A 16,616-nucleotide genomic window follows, 5' to 3' on the forward strand; every position below is an offset into this window, starting at 1 on the left:
ACCAAGAAGTAAAAATAAAAAGTGCAGCAACAGAAAAGATAGACTGGTGATGTTAACCAAGAGATATTTCTCTTCCATTCTGAGTTTTACTATGTTAGTTAAAAACTGAAAAGGACTCAAAATAGCACTGTCCTAAGTTCCTAAAACAGTGACAGCATTACAATGCTACTCAAGCTTGCAGTAGCACTTGATGATACACTCAGAAGTGGAAAACAGTGGACAGCTTTATTCCTTATAATGGAAAAGTATGCAAATAAACCTCTCTTTAATGCTCATTTCAAAACTAAATAACTGGAAGAAGAAACAAAACATACCTTAATGACCATACACAGAAGCCTGGCAGTTTCCAAGTAGGAAAATTACATATAAACCCCCACATATTACAGATATATATATATATTTATTACCGATACAGTTTAATTTTCATTTTTAACTACCCCCTCCACTCATTAATTTAAGCAGGGAGATCTGCCCCAATGGTTTTGATTAAAATCATAACTTACTCCACACTAACTACACTTGAGACTCTTCAGGAACAGTAATATCACAACAGTAATTTAAGTCTCCTTAAAGCCAATATTTTTACATTATAGCACTTGTGAACAGGAAGTCCCAAACTATCCAACTGCACAATAACTTCCTTTACAAGATATCTCACTATTCATACAAACTTTTCACAAAATTGCTATGCTGACAGCCCTGTTGAAAACAAAGAGATGAACAAGGTAACTTTCACAAAACGAGGATTCTTTCAGGTGCCTCCCTGTTTCTTCTGCCCTTATAACCGTAGCAATCACATCCATTCAAGATGTTTCTAAAATCAAAACGGCACAGAACATGTGCCAGGAAGAAATTAATGAAGTAAAGAAGCAAACAGAATAAAAATTTCACATCCTTCTATGCAATGTAAAGCAACACAGAGAAGCACGAAGGTAAAAGGAATTTCATGAAATGCAGGCGTTTTCTGACAACATATAGCTAGATGAGTTAATACCTTAAACACTGTACTTGGCTCTTCATTTAGGTTTACTCGAGTTACTACACGTCCTGAGTCTTCATCCACATCAAAAATGCTGGCACTGTAAGGAAACTGGTCAACATCTACTTTGTATCGGACTCGACTTGCTGGTGTTCCCTGTAAGGCAAAACCAAAGCAAATTGCTTATTTTTACACGTCATGTAGCTGGTAAAGGATTAAAATGCAACATTGGTAAACAGACCATCAGAAACAGAACTTCGTGTTTGTCTTCCTCATAACTGGGTTTCTTACTAAGCATCCCTCCTGCCTTCCCCCAAAATACCTTACAGTGACATCTGAGAGGTCCAGCAAGAAAAAGGACCAGAGGTTTGGAAAGAAGAGAGCTGAAAAAGCTGTCTACCTAAATACAGACAGAAGCAGTGGTCTGTTTTATAACTACTGACATTTTTAAATAACAGAAGATGGGGCACTGCTCAAGGTTCATTAATATACCTTCCAAAAATATTTTAACATGTTATAAAAGCTCCTTTGAAGTTCAAGAAATTTCTAAACACTCTAAAAACTGCAACATTTACTCAGCTTGTCCTCAAAGTTACAATGTCTTCCTGCTGAAGATGGGAAGATACTACCTTATTTTCTGAAAAGTCAGACTACAATTCTGCATTACAAGACAGCCAGCCTATGTGACATTCACAATCAAAACAAAATAAAAACAGCACTGGATTGCCTGGGCAATCCCCACCCCCCACCCACCCCCCATCCCCAGTCTAAATGTTTTTTTTTTTTACATAAAACCTGAACATTAGTATCTGAAGGTTTTACTTTTCAAAGCTGAGTGATGAAGAACTAATTATATTTCAAGGTCCTCACCTCTAAGAAGTAAAGCACAGATCATAGGGCCTGTGGTGCTTCCAAATGTATTCCAACACATGCTCCTTCTGTGGCTGAACTGTACAGGTCTAGCAATTTGGGCGCAACCATCTAAAAGCTCACAACCATGCCCTCACACTGAAGAGGCAAGCCTGCCCCACACTGCATGGCTGAGATGGTCACAAGTGCTTGTGTGAAGGGAGCAACACCTGTGGCCCTCCCTACCTATAACAGAGGGCTTCTGGCTCTCAGTGGAAGGCTAAGCATTACCAGTGCCACTTACTATTTGACATCACAGCTGGCTCTAAGCACATCAGAAAACAAAAAGGAGAATATATTTGTCCTATCAGTGGTAAGAGAAAATGCAGGTTTGCAAATGGATTTTAAGTAGCCTTGTAATGAACCCTCCCTACTGTTCAAAGCCTGTTTCAATGACAAGGAACAAGCACAGAACCCGCATGCATGTGTCACAAATTGTCTGCAGGTATATTCATCCCAAAATACCAAATTAAAAGGGGAATCAGCAGAAGGTATAATAGACAAATTTCTCAAATCAGTAACAGTATTTTCTAATAGAAATCTACTTACCTGATATAACTGTTTTAACACTAACTGCCTAAATAACTAACATTTATTGGAAGAATAAAGTTTCTTAAAGTATCCATTATATTCCAAAGATGCCATTACAGCAGTCACCATAGAGGAACTTTAGAATCACAGAATCGTTCAGGTTGAAAAAGACCTTTAAGATCATTGAGTTCAACCATTAACATAGCACTGACATGTTACCCTTGGACTTCTTGTTGCATCTTCATCACTGCCTGCCTGAAAAATCAATAACGGATAATAAACTGAGGGCTGTGCCGGGAAGCTTTCTCTTTGCATCTTTAACCCAGTCTCCAAGGAGGCAGCAGACTTCCCTAAGAAGTGGGTCTGGTCTGTATATTGGACCACCCGTTACCTTCAAAAGGGAGTCTCCTATGACAATGACCTGTCTTTTTTTTACTTTATGGAAGCAGTTGTGATGCAGGGCGTAGGCCAACTCGATCTTGGTGACACCTCCATGCTAGATGAACCATTGGCCTTGTTATTATTTGGTTCACCTTCAGAGGACATGGAGTAACACCATGCCTGTATGCACAGCCTAAGAGACAGCTGCTCCCACATCAGAGAGATGAGAGGGCCCTGGCAGCTTGCATTGACCTGTGTGATCTAACAAGTCCCAAAAAGCAAAATGGGTGGCAATGCCTGCTCCTGGGATCTCCACAGTCCCACCACTCTCTGGTAGCATCCCAGGCTCCACTGCAATAGCCACTTTCTCACATGCACCTGGAGGATCTTCTATGGTAGTGGCAGGATGATTCCTGGCACCCCACTTAACTGCCGGCAGGAATTACCCAACCACTTTTCAGATTAGAAGAGTTGTACCATCAACCGGTTACAGAGGATGTCTGGGAGACATTAAATTTTAACAGGTTACTTCCATTCTCAGCAAGCACCCCTTCACTAGTACTGATAGTGATCCACTGTTTGCGGATTAAAAGGTGACGTAGCAGCAGATTACTAAAGCAGTGAAGCCAGTACAAATATGAATTATGTACTAAAGAGCTGTAAGAAATAGGGGCATCAAAGAAGGGCTTTAAAGGAAAGAAAGGTTTTTGCACACTGATCAAGAATAATTGTTTGTAGACAGACCAAAGTCTGTGTTACCAGAATATGCAGATAGCTGGGACACTGCACAAAATTCAAATTAGGTTATTTGCTAAACACTTTGGGAGTAGATTCCGAGAAGCACTTAGAAACTCAGGTCCCATAATCACCATGGTATCATTTTCTTAATGCCTCTCAGTCTAGACCTCCTATTATATTTTGACCTAAACAGACAAAATATCAGAGTCCACAATTTCATTAATAATGAATTGGTAATTTTCATCTGTATTCAATAACATGGTATAAAGCAGCTCTATTGTTATTGAGAATATATTCAATCTACCATATCAGCTACTAACTACAAGGAAACAAGAAATTTACTTTTGTAATCAGCAACAGAAACAGCTGCAGAAGTGGTTTAAAGTCACTAAATCATATCAACATATTGTTGATACAACAAAACTGCACTGAAATGCTCAGTCAAAATACATAGCCTAAACTAAAAGCTTTACTGGAATAGATTTAGCAAAGGTATTTTAAATCATGCTAATGCATGTTACAGAGCTGTGTAACACATGGTGTCACATTTTGCCACATTAATGCCTGATGAGTAGTAGGACTATTCAATGAATAAACCGTACTTCAGTGCAAGGAAAGTGACCCTTCAGTAAAGAATATTTATTTCAATTCAAAACTATAGGTAGCTTGTAAGAATTTAATTGATGGTACCATTTTTGCAGCTGTTAAATGAAAATGAATACGTAAGTTTAATACTAAAAGAGTAAGAGAATAAGGCAGCCAGGCCACCTCAGCCTTCCTCCCTGTAAACCCCTGTGCACATAACACCTTGTATGTAAAGAGAAGCGAGACAGGTTTGGATGCAACCAAGACTTTCACAGAGTTTCTGGGGAGACTTGCACAGCTGCTCCTCCAGATGATTTTAATTGCAGCAGTGATGAGGTCATTGCCTCTTTGAACTCTCCAAGGAAATCCAACCCAGGCAGGGTTTATTAGGCAGTACACCACTCCAGTGCCACTGACAAGTCAGTGTCATCACCTTTAATAATTCAGAACTGGGTGTGCCAGTTGTGTTTTGGTGTTTAGTGAAGTAATATATGAAAGACCATGTTAATAGTTAAAAGTACTTTGTGGCACCATGCACACTAAAGAGTGCAAATCCTTGAAAAACATGAGAAATTTCAGAGATCATTGTGTATGGGAGTTGATAATACAACTTTCCCCCTGGCATTCTCTGATTCAGTCATTTTTCTTCCACATTATAATTATCAGGAAATTACCTGCTGAAATCCACTCTATTTGGTTTCAGAGTAATGGTCCTTACATTTCCTTGGAAGACTAAAAGCTATCATCATCATTAAACCTGCACATACTAGGTAATTTGTTATTAAATAAACAAAAATCTCATTGGGTTATTGTTCCTGATATGACTATCAAGTACACTTTTCTCCTGTCATTTCTGAAAATAACAAAACAGGGATTTATTTTTTATTTACTAAATTTTGGCACCAATGTAATTAGAAAAGTCTCCAGAGAAATTTCCCAGGGAAATCTATTTAGAAGAAAGTTTTAATTATCTCAAATATTAATCATCTTTTGCCTTTGTTCTAAATAAATTTAGATGCATTCCTATGTCTACAGCAAAACTCGAATATAGCAGATAATATTCTCAAATAAACTACAGAGCAAGGATTGTACTTGGCAGGAACCATGTTTATTCTCTCAAACCAAAGTTTTCCTGAGAGTTCAAGACTAATATAGAACTTAAGATCTAAAGCTCATTCAGCTTCAATTATTTCTTTAATTGCTGCATAATTCCTTAAGTTTCAATTTGCTCTGGGAAAACAACATTCATTTGTGACATGGCTGACAAGTATGAAATCATCCCCAACATGTACGTCAGATGATCAGGCTGCACATGGAGGCCCTGGGCAAAGAGGCTGTGGAGGCTGTACATGTGCGCTGTTGAGATAACTCTCAACGGGCAAAGACAGGTTGCAGAGAAATTTTAATGCAATAAACCCAAGGGAAATGGTGAGAAGTGTAACGCAACAATAACTTCTGTATGTTTTTATATATATTTCTGCAAGCCATTCAAAAGGAAGCTATGAATTATTACTTCTGCTATCCAAATAGGTAATGGACATACAACACCAGAATGATCTGGCCCAGGAACAAGTGGAAAAAAATGCATTCCATTTGCAGTCTGCTCATGAAGATCCCAGAAATGCATATGGTAAACGACCCGGATTTCATCCCTCAGTGCTAGTATGGAATAGTGGCATAATGAATACAGATATATTTACCAAGCCTTTTTGTATTCAATGCCACTTTCTGACTGAAGTCAGGAAACTTCTGAGGGTATTATAGATAAAATGTGAAACTGGTAAGGAGTTGAATAAATTACCTCCATCTGTAGATTTCAATGCAAATTTGAATGATTAGCACCGCAAAAAGTTCACGAAGGCAAATTTTGAAAAGTTAATTCTAGGGAAAAAATTTGGAAAGTGATGTAAAAACAAAATTTAGTTTGCTGCACATGCTCTTTGTGACATACTCAAAGTAACCATTAAAGATGGGGCCGATCACAGAGTAAACTAATGATTTTGGTGGGTCTTGAACCAGCTATGGGTTGTGAATGGTGCAGTCATGTACAGTCACCCTAAATTCATGTATATAAACTCTAAAATGTGAAGGACTTAATTCTTTACTATGCAACTGAACAAGAAAGCCTGAAATTCTGATTTACTAAATCATAAAATTCTGAATTTTTAACTGTAACAAGCTGAACACAAAACCCCCATGATTTTAAAATTTTAAAAATGAGACAAAATTACTTTAAGAACTCATTGCATTTGCAGCATGTTTCCCATATACAAATCTCCAGCAGACACTATGAAATCCAACAGTAATATTTCTTACTTTTAGTGGGTGCCTGTAAAACAATAAGGACAATTGCTCTCAATTTGACAAAAGGACTCCATTGAACAAAAACTTTACAAGGTGTTATGCGATTGGATAAACCATTAAGCTGGATATTCTGGAGCTCTGGACACTGGCTGCTCATAAAAATTAGGTTTTTTTGACTCTGCATCTGTTTCTACTGACATTTGAAATCAACAAAATCAGAATACGCAGAGGAATTGCCCATGGAAGAAATATTCTGTCTTTTACAGTGATATACCAAAAAAGGCATTTACAGGAAAAGCAAACACCTCAAGTTATATCGGTCCTGGGAATATTCACCTTCTGATAAAGCAAGTAAGCAAACTAAGCATCTATCAAATAGCTCATGTTGCTTGCCTTTCAAAATATTTGGAGGGCTGAAAGCTTTGGGAATAGTCATAGTCATCTGGCATCTTTCATCACCATGCCTCTCTAATAAAGCATAAACCATTCACAATGATGAAAGCTCTTCTCTCCATGGATGGTCTCAGGTGGCGTTGAATAACTTAGGTATGTGTACAGCCATCTGTACAGATCTGTTGAACGTAATCGCAGGCAGCCCCCTTCCCAAGTAAAAAAGCAAACACCATTTAAATCTCTTTTAAAATACAGATTTGTAAACTTTGGTACCTAACAGGAAATAAACCAGGTTTAAAGATCTTTCTCTTCACCAAAACCTTCCCAGCCTTGATATGGATTAGGTTGGACCTCTAAAGTTCCAAAGCAAAATATTGCTCTGCTGTGCATTTGGTTTGATCATTCCACAGGGCCACAAGAATCTTTTTGCTTTCCTTTCTCTTGCTCCTGAAGTGACTGTCTCTGCCACTTTAATGCAGACATTAGCTTGTGTAGGAAACAAAGATACTGTGCCTTTTTTTTTGTGTGTGTGTGTGTGTGGCCACGTATAGTGTGGGTTAGCATTTATTTTGAGTTCAAGTCAAATCAAAACCCAAGACAGAGAAAAGAAACTATGCAAAAGGGAGGCTGTTTAAAAGCAATTTCAACTGTGTCTCCATACACTGCTGAGTGCAGAAGTGGTGGCTCACCCAGATGGCTCAAGCAGCACCTAGACCCTGGTTCCACGCATTTTCACTTGCCATTCCTGAAGCATTTTAAGCTCTGCTTTTGGGCAGGCCACTTGTCATTCTTTGAGAGCTAAGCTCTCAAACTGAGCACTGAGAGGAAAAAATATTGTAAAATAGTCCTGAGGACTCTCAGCAGGTAATTGCGATTGAATTGAGGGATTTATGCATCTGTACCAAGCCTGATACAGGCTTCAGATATCCTCAGCTACAAAAAAATTGCCCAAAGAATAGATGCCAATTGATGATGGATGGGAATACTAAATACTGTGCTAATAAAACTCAGAAGTGTAGGTGACGGAGTCAGACATTGATTTCATCCAGGCTTTAGGGACTACAGATATCTCTCTCAAAGAAAATACCTCTGAGAGAAACCAAAGCTGCATACATTTGTGCTAGCTAAAGCAAAGTGGCACTAAAATATAAGTATTTTTCTATAGGATATTATCATATCTACCTTAGTTGCTAGAAGCATCTAAGAAGCCAGAGATGCAGCATTTGTGTGGTTCCCCAGCCACACAAAACCCTTGCAAAGTTATGTGTCTCACACAGGATACCTGCTTGCACCTTTCACCATCTTTTACTTTTCTTCTGGTCAGATCACTGTCTTCAACACAAAAGAGTGGGGAAACTAAACTCAAATAGGGTCAATGGAGTTCTTCCAGGAAAGAAAGCAAGTTGTTTATAGTGGAAAAAATTAGTCTCACTTAGTTTTATCTTATTTCTGTCTGGGATTACTCTGACTCCTGCTTAAACTGTATGCAGCAAGTCAAACCTGTCTGGGACTCACTGGAGCAACTTTGGCAACACAAATACAGCCAAGCCTGTTTGAATGATTCTGCACGCCTGGTGCTTGGGAAGACCAAGCACGTTTTGGAGGCACAGCTTCACTGTGCCAGGCTCCAGCGTTGCCCTGAATATGACACTGGACTGTAATGTCCAACAGCCTAAACTTTTTACTTGTAGATACTAAGAAAGCCCAGAGGAATTCCTTAAACTCCATCTAGGCAACACTTCTGGAAAGAAAAGTCAAGATGATATGTGGGGGAAACTCTTGACACGCAACTGTCTCTGCTGTTGCCCACTTACACAGTGCAGCCTCCTAACCCAGTGTTATCACCCTTCTAGCTCAATCTGCACAGTGGCTGTGATGCCTCACCTGTCTGCTTCTTCATGCTCACCCCCCATGCAAACAGTACAACTTTCCTCAGCTGGTATAAAAGGTGCATCCCTCTCTTCTTTCAGATCTCTACACAACAACACACTTTCAATACTTATACCTCAAAGGAATTATTCAAATGCTAAAACGGAAAGTGTGTTCAACTGTCTCAACAATTTCAATCACAATCTTTTTAAAACTGAAGATTTCTATTTTAGCAACGTTTACCAGTTATTTAGAAAGAATTGAAGCTGTACTCAAATTTTTCCTTGGCTTATATATAACCATGGCTTTAGTCTATTATAACCATGGTTCTAGTCTATTACCATGATTACCTCTGGCTCCCTTTGCCTGTTCTTGTTGCTTTGTGCTTAGTATTTTCTTACCCTTCACATGCAGTGTGTCTGGAATCAGATGTAAGCTCTACTGGGAAAAACAGGGTAGACACCTATAGGATGTACTAAGTAATTTGAAAAATCAGATACCATATAATTATTTTAAAGCTGTAGAAAAATATACTGTGGATTGTTCCAATAAACCAAATGACAATATGTTGATTTACCATATTTCATGAAACACACATAAATAAAATTTTACCAGATTTCAATGCCCAGAATAGTACTTCCCATAAAGAGTCTTTTTGACAAACGTAAAAGTAACTTCTGAAACATAATTTATATTCTCAATCACTGCAAAAAAAAGTGAATTCAAACAGGAAAAGGAAGGAAAGGAAAAACTGGTAGGAATTTAAACTGATATTTGCTCAAGACAGCCCTTTAAATCCCGCTCTGTTCTTTAGTGAAAAGCACAGGTTTCTATGTTTTGATTGATATCTCACTAAAGACTCAGAGGAATAACTATCAGAGAACTCTTACACCTTCAGGCCAAGATTTTCTGACCATTTTGAAATCCACAGGTCAAAATAAAAAAATAAGAAAATACCTATTTGGAAACATTTGAATATAGTACAGACAATTTTGGTTTAATTTAGTAACTGTTAAATAGTAGCCAGAAATACATGGTAGTTTGCAACCAAATCAATCCTATCATTAACAGTTGTATCCTAATAATGGATTAATGTTTTAGGCATCAGTTAATCTAAGAAAATGATACATCTTCATCCTGACTCATTCATTTGTTCACACGTAGATATTCATACCTGTATTATACACTAAGTTGCAAATAATTTACTGCATGGAGATTTGATGGAGGTTTTTTAAAAGAAAAACAAGGTAACATTTAATTTACACCTTCAATAAATGAAGTACTGTTTGATTAATTTAAGAGTAAAACCTCATTCTTACCGTCTGACTGTTTTTGAAAGCGTATCATAGTCAATCATAGCACTTCCTCATCTATATGCTGTAAGTTTCTAACCCCCTATCTCACAAGTTTCTTTAAACATCTGATCTTTCACCTACATTACTGTTTGTACCTGTGCCACCCTCACTGTCCATTTCATGCTTGCATTTATATTTACAACTTGACCTTTAGAAGTCAAAAGCCATAGGTAAAACAATCATCTTTTCTAAGGAATGTGGCTGAATGAGCACTTCCAGAGTCAAAAAGTAACAGTAGGTACAATACCTGCATCCTTTGTTACAGGTGATGATTTATTAAGGTTGACTTCAGTGGCATGAACTTTTTTCCTACTACTTAGGTATTCATCACTGCTGCTGTCACCTTTGCTGTTGAGGGACTAGTAGGAACAACAGGACAACACCAAAATAACCCCAGTCCAGCAGCTCAAAGGAGGGGCATGCCGAGGATGGTGCCCATGGGGTGAAATGGACAGCCAAGCTCTACTGACACCATCCAACACCTCCTTTTCACCCTAAAACTGCTCTTCTCCTGTTGGAAAACTCAAATTTGCCTTATTTGCAGAGAAACTGCATGCAGGTGCTGAGCATTACAATTTGGATTCTCATATCATCCATATTTATTCGACAATGCAGAACAAAGTTGGGATTTGCTGAAGACAGTGGGCAGTCTCTGAAGAGCTGATTAGCTCTGAAAAGCTTTTATTGCAGGTGATGAAAAAAAATCTAGTTTGACTTTTTTCCCAGGCTGAGTTTAACATTGACAGGGGAATGGTCTACATTACTTGTAAAATGACAACAGAAAAATTCAGGCTTGGATACTTCAAATTAGTTAGGCTCTTATTAGACCTGCTCTGATAATCAGAAGTATTTTAAAGCCACAATTATTTTCTTAATAGATACTTATTTTCCTGAACTGATAAAAAAGATGTATTAGTACATACAAACAAGATTACAGCAGGTTAAAAACCCCAAACCACACAACTAAAATACTGATGATGATAAATAAGAATATTCTTTCCCTTAAGGCAAGTTTAGAGAAAGGTGGTCTTGCTGAACACAGAAAAGGCTGTGTGTTTTTTAAAACAAATTTCTGGTGAATTCATATCAAACACTTTGTGACACCACTTAATGTCAGAGCCAGCTCCACATAAATACAGACTTGCCAGTAGCACAAAACATCTGAACGGGCTGGCTTAGTTAGAAAAAGAAACAAAGCCATTTCTGCCTGATATTTTTAAAATAAAAAAGAAGATAGAGAAAACTAACTATCAACCATTAGTTTGAAATAAAATGCCAACTTCAAAAACTATTTTAAAAGCTTTCCTCCATAGCTGGCTAACTTTTATGGCTACTGCATTCATTAAATGCCTAAGGGTAGCTTCATTTTTAAGTCTTCATAAAAATCAAAGAAATGCAACAGTTGATTCTGAAGAACATTACTTCAACATTATGGTCATATGCATTTATGCCTGTTGTAATGGTAATAAACAGGATCCCACATTCAGTTATTTTGATGTCTCTCTCATGCATGTGCACCTATTTCTCCACAGAAGTAGAAGCGATCCCCACACCTTTCAAATACAGGACATTCAAACCCATATAATATAAATTCATATTAACACATGAGGAAATCACAAGAAATTAATCAGGGACACATAAGCGCTTTACTCAGATTTTTATACTGCCATTCTCATAGCACCTAGAGATAGCCATTATTACAAAATAGCACACAAGCTTGTCCACGTCCCGTTTCTACATTTTTATGTTCAAGTGATGGTGACAGAAATTATAGAAAAAGAATTCAAAAGGGGTTTTTTGTTTTGTTTTGTTTTTTAAAGGAAAAAGTGAAATAACTTTGCATTAGGAAATGCTGATTCCACAGGACTAAGAATTGTTTTACATTAATCAGTTTATGAACTATTTTGTTTCCTCCAGTATCTTGGTGATACCTTTTTCTTTAAAATTTAGGCACATTAAATCCAGGGATTATAATATGGAGCTTGTACCAGATTGCGCAAATACTTTATCAAGACCAAAATATCTTGTAAGGCAACAGATACCATTAAACAAAAGCGGCACAAACACCAAGTTAAAAAGTGATTCTCTACCACCAAAGAAAAATTACTTTTTTTTCTATCCTAACCTATTTTGTCAAAATTTCCACAGAATAGAAACTAATCTTCTTGCCCAGTTTCATTGATCCTCAACATCCTTTTCTGCAGGCTTTTCTCAAAGGTCAGTATGATAAACCTGCTAGGAGCAAATACATACTGGTGCAAGGTGCAGATATGGGTCCATAGGACTGTGATTAATAACTTACTATTTTAGATTTCTACTATGGCAATCAAAAAAAAAATCATACAATTTCAACGGTCACGCACAACCGGTTTTCCCCACTGTCCACTGGCAGATCGCTCTGAAACAACAACACTGGTGATATGGGCAGAGTGTTTCCTTCTGAATTATTTGCTGCTAACTGCTGAGGAGAGCTCTTGAAGGGAAGTTGTGTTCCCTAACTCCCTGGTTTCCAAATCATTCCCCATGCAGAGCAACTGAGAATCTTTTCCAGTTAAGCTGCATCTGCTGAACGCCCTGACTGCATCTGCTGAATGCAATGCAGACCCATTAATGTGTAGGCAAGAATTATTAATTTGGTGGTAGTACTCCAGCAGTACAAGTGCTTTGTTCAGGAAGAAATGCTAGTAAAATAAGCTAATGTGTTTCTGCAGTACATAGTGTAAACACAACCCTTGCAGGCTTCTAATGCCACCCAGAAACCTTGCACACTTTGATCTCAATTCCATTCTGTCATCCCCAGGTTATTGAACCTAACATATGGAAGAACAAGACATTCACAGAGTGGAATCAAATAATCTTAAATAAATTAAAAAATATTTTCCTGCAAATAACTATGAGATCTGAGCAATCAAGCCTACTCTCCCCTGAAAATCACTGTTTTAAACAGTGACTAAGATGATGGTAGAAACCTAGTCCTGGTACACCCCAAGGAACAGTGAAAGAGGTCAGACAAAAGCACTAGACTTCCACAGGGCAAAAAGGCAGTGGGAGCAAGAGTGTAGGTAGACCACAGAAATATGAGCACTTATGAAGTCCTCTAAAGGGCCATAACAGGGAGTTCTACATTCCAGACTTCCACAATGCTGCCAGAGATATATTTCCTTGCTTAGACATAATGATTCAAGTCCAGAAAAGGACTAGGTGATGTGGGTACAAGTCTAGCTGACCTTGCATGTCCCACGACCCCAGGTGCTGAAGCTTGTTCACTTTACAGCTTTGAAGACTTCCACACACCTGCAGGTACACCTCAAGTTTGTCAGGAACCCTGCCCAGCCTCTTTCCTGGGCTGCGTTAAAACTTTAACTCTTTAAACAGAGTTAAAGGTTTGAATCCTTTAGTCAGTGGAGGGAAGGCAACCTAGGTCTCTAAATCCCATGGAAAGGCTTTTTCTAGAAAGATGAATATAACAAGATGCAAAGAGAGGAGAGCAGGCACTAGCACTACATCATCTTTCTCCTGCTGCATGCTAAAAGCTATGAGTACACCCAGTCATGTCTTTGAATGACAGTGTAGTTGCCTGCCATGAAGAAAACAGTCCTTGGCTATGCATTTTTAAAAGCATCTCTAAAGCAAGACGCTAGAAATTCCCATTTGCTTCTACTAATCAGTCTAATGCTGACTGTTCTGCTTTTAATTAAGGAGATATGTGATTAACATGTTGGCTGGTTGGGACCCTATTGTAACGTGCCTGTGCTCTACAGGAGGAGTTTAACACACACCTTGGGTGGGCTCCATTCTGCAAGCAGAGCACTCAAAATCAGGCACCAACTTCTCTTAATATTTCCCTTCAAATTGTCTAAGACTAGCCATTAAGGAACAGCTCTGTCCATTTCTTTTGTTTACGGCTCAAATAATGTCTCTGTCCTCTGCTGCTGCCTTCCTTAAATACTCTGTAGTGCTATTAATTGGTAACTACTGCTATTCATTACCGACTTGATGATACTACTGTCTTTCGCATACTTTAAACAAACAATAGTCCAGATCTCCAGCTGTTATAAACTACCTTAAATGCCTCCAAGTTCAGTAATACCCCACTGGTATGTATCGCCGGCATGGAATTTGCTTACCTTTGTGTTAAGACTTTTTACAAAGGGAGAGAGCAGGACTGCCCTGACAAACACTGCTTTAGCATTTCTGTCCTTGGGTGGTAAATAAATTACTATGTAGCGTATTTAGCTAAGCTACAGTTGATTTGTGTCAAAGCAGTGCCATCAGCTTTTAATGTGCATGGCACATTCTCTCTGAACTATTCTCCCTAAGGATTATTCTCCATAATATGCCAAACACTAACAATTAAAAATTAAACCTGGCTGGCAGAACATCTCTGACTTTCATTGTCCTCAGTGTATCATCTGGTCACCAATGTTCATCAACCTCTAATTACAAAAATTGATATTACCCTTCAGAATAGCTAACAAGTCAGAAATATGTGCCCAGTTGTGTCAATCAAATGCTTCACCGGGGAACAGCAATAAAAGCCAGTGGCAGAAATAAACCTGATCCCCAAAACAAGTGCACTCAGTTAAAACATTGCACATCCAATAGGGCTGGATGGAGAGCTTACAGTTCTGCATGACCCTGGTGATGTCTCAGACTGGAAATGCCCAGTGACTGTGAAATCAAGAAAGCGACAAGCTTACAGAGTTGTGTTTTGTTTCCTCTTTAAGCTGCAGAACTGTAGAAAAGACAGACACGGTTTTCCTTTCTGCCTATTCCTCTTATTTATCTACACTGTGAAGTCAGACAAAGAGCTTTCCAAAAATCTTCCTGACAGAAAGGAGCTGCATCATTGATTTGCCAGGTTCAGGAACCATCCCTGTAAATGCAGCCTGTCCAGAATGACAAAGGACAGGTTGACATTAAAAAAAGAAAGCATGAATTACTGCTTTGTAAAAACTCATAATAATCACCTTTGTTGTTGAAAGAGTTAATCACTTATAAGGGGTAAAGATTTTTCCCTCTTGGATGCAGATTATTAACGGAACCTTTTTGCTTACCGGAGGATCTTGGTCCTCAGCTGAAACGGTAGTGATAACTGTGCCCTTGACTGCATCAGGAGCAACCATTCCCCTGTAGAGGGTTTTGCTAAACACTGGAGAGTAATCATTCATATCCTGCAAAACATAATTAAGAGTTTAGTTCTCAAGTTCAAGCAAAATTATAGAAACATTCACAATTGTTTTTTTTCAAATTCTGCCCAACCACTCCTTCCTCATGAGGAAGCCTATTTGCCATTCACAGTCCCTCTTGGCTCTCCATTCCATTACCACCGCACAAAACTAGCACACAAGGGGAAGGTGTCATTTTTTTTTAAAATAAAATATTCATGTGAGACAAAATCAACTGAAGGAAATTCTCCAGAAAAACACACAGTCTCACAAGTAAACAAAGCAGAGATTTCATGGCACCTGCTTCTCAAGTGGTAGAACACAACATGGCTTTGCTAATTTTCTAAAATGAATGAGCTGCTCTTGCTTGACAGTGTTTGCTGCCTCTAAGATGCAATAAATGAAGGGAAAATATGATGTCAGATTAGTACAAACACCTCATGAGAGCCTAAAGTGATGTTCTTTGGACTTATGTGTACATTGTCAAAAAGAAGCTTCAAAGGCGCACTTTTACTGGCATAGTAGTGTGCACATAGGTATATTTTCACACTTACATAGGTGTGCACAGCTATACATATGTACACACATCCAAACTCACAGCCACACCTGTTCATGTGTGAAAGATGCAGCCTCACTCAAACACCAGGCTGTGTGGGACTGCATGAACTGGCACGAAGGCAAATGCAGCTCTTGGATGCATGTGGCTCTCAGTGACGCATTGCTACATGCATTGGGAGCTGCAAACATTTAGAAACTCAACCAGCATCAAAGTTTATTAAAAAGGCATTCATTCTGACTGTCATAAGTTGTCAGAAAATATTTTTTTCCAAAATTCTCTCACAGAGAGTTCCAGAAAATTTGTACGTATGTACCTTTGAAAAAATAGTCTATCTTTAAATCACAGTCATTGTTCTACCAATAAAATTTATTTCATTTTTTTTTCTGTAGAGGCACTTTCTTAGTTTGAATTCTATTGAGAACAGGTTTATTCATTGTGCATACTACTATTTCCATTGTTTTGCACATATAGATATCACAGATTAAATTTTCTCATTTTTTTTTCAGAAAAATAAGAAGCATCATATGCCTTCAGCACACAAGAGTGACTTTACTGATCCACAAATGAAGAGCAAACTTTTTTCCCCTTTAAGCAGAATATGTGCCTTAGCTCTGGGGGAATACAGTTGCCAACCATCTCTTAGGTAAACGACACAAACACAGCTACTCAAGAGTTCATACAATGATGCCTCTACCTGTTGTCACAGCTCTTCCTGCTGCAAATGCAAATTGGCTAGCATGCTATATTACACAATCATTTAAAACATACATCCATACCTCATCAGAGGAAAAGACAGTATAATAAACATCTCTATACAAGACATTTTAAAAAATGACTGTAGCAAG

General features: G+C 38.2%; 1 protein-coding gene across 8 annotated transcripts in view; it reads right to left on the reverse strand.

Moving 5' to 3' along the window:
• PCDH15 (protocadherin related 15) overlaps positions 1-16,616 on the reverse strand; it is a 443,471-nt gene that overhangs the window by 95,587 nt on the left and 331,268 nt on the right. For all 8 annotated transcript variants that reach the window (XM_055720578.1, XM_055720583.1, XM_055720580.1 and 5 more), the window contains 2 exons: positions 15,102-15,218; positions 995-1,135 (listed from right to left, as the gene is read on the reverse strand). In XM_055720578.1, the coding sequence (XP_055576553.1) occupies positions 995-1,135; positions 15,102-15,218 (258 nt within the window). The remainder of the gene's footprint in view (positions 1-994; positions 1,136-15,101; positions 15,219-16,616) is intronic.

Source organism: Falco cherrug, chromosome 9 (genome assembly GCF_023634085.1).
Source record: "Falco cherrug isolate bFalChe1 chromosome 9, bFalChe1.pri, whole genome shotgun sequence".
Taxonomy (NCBI): Eukaryota; Metazoa; Chordata; class Aves; order Falconiformes; family Falconidae; genus Falco; species Falco cherrug.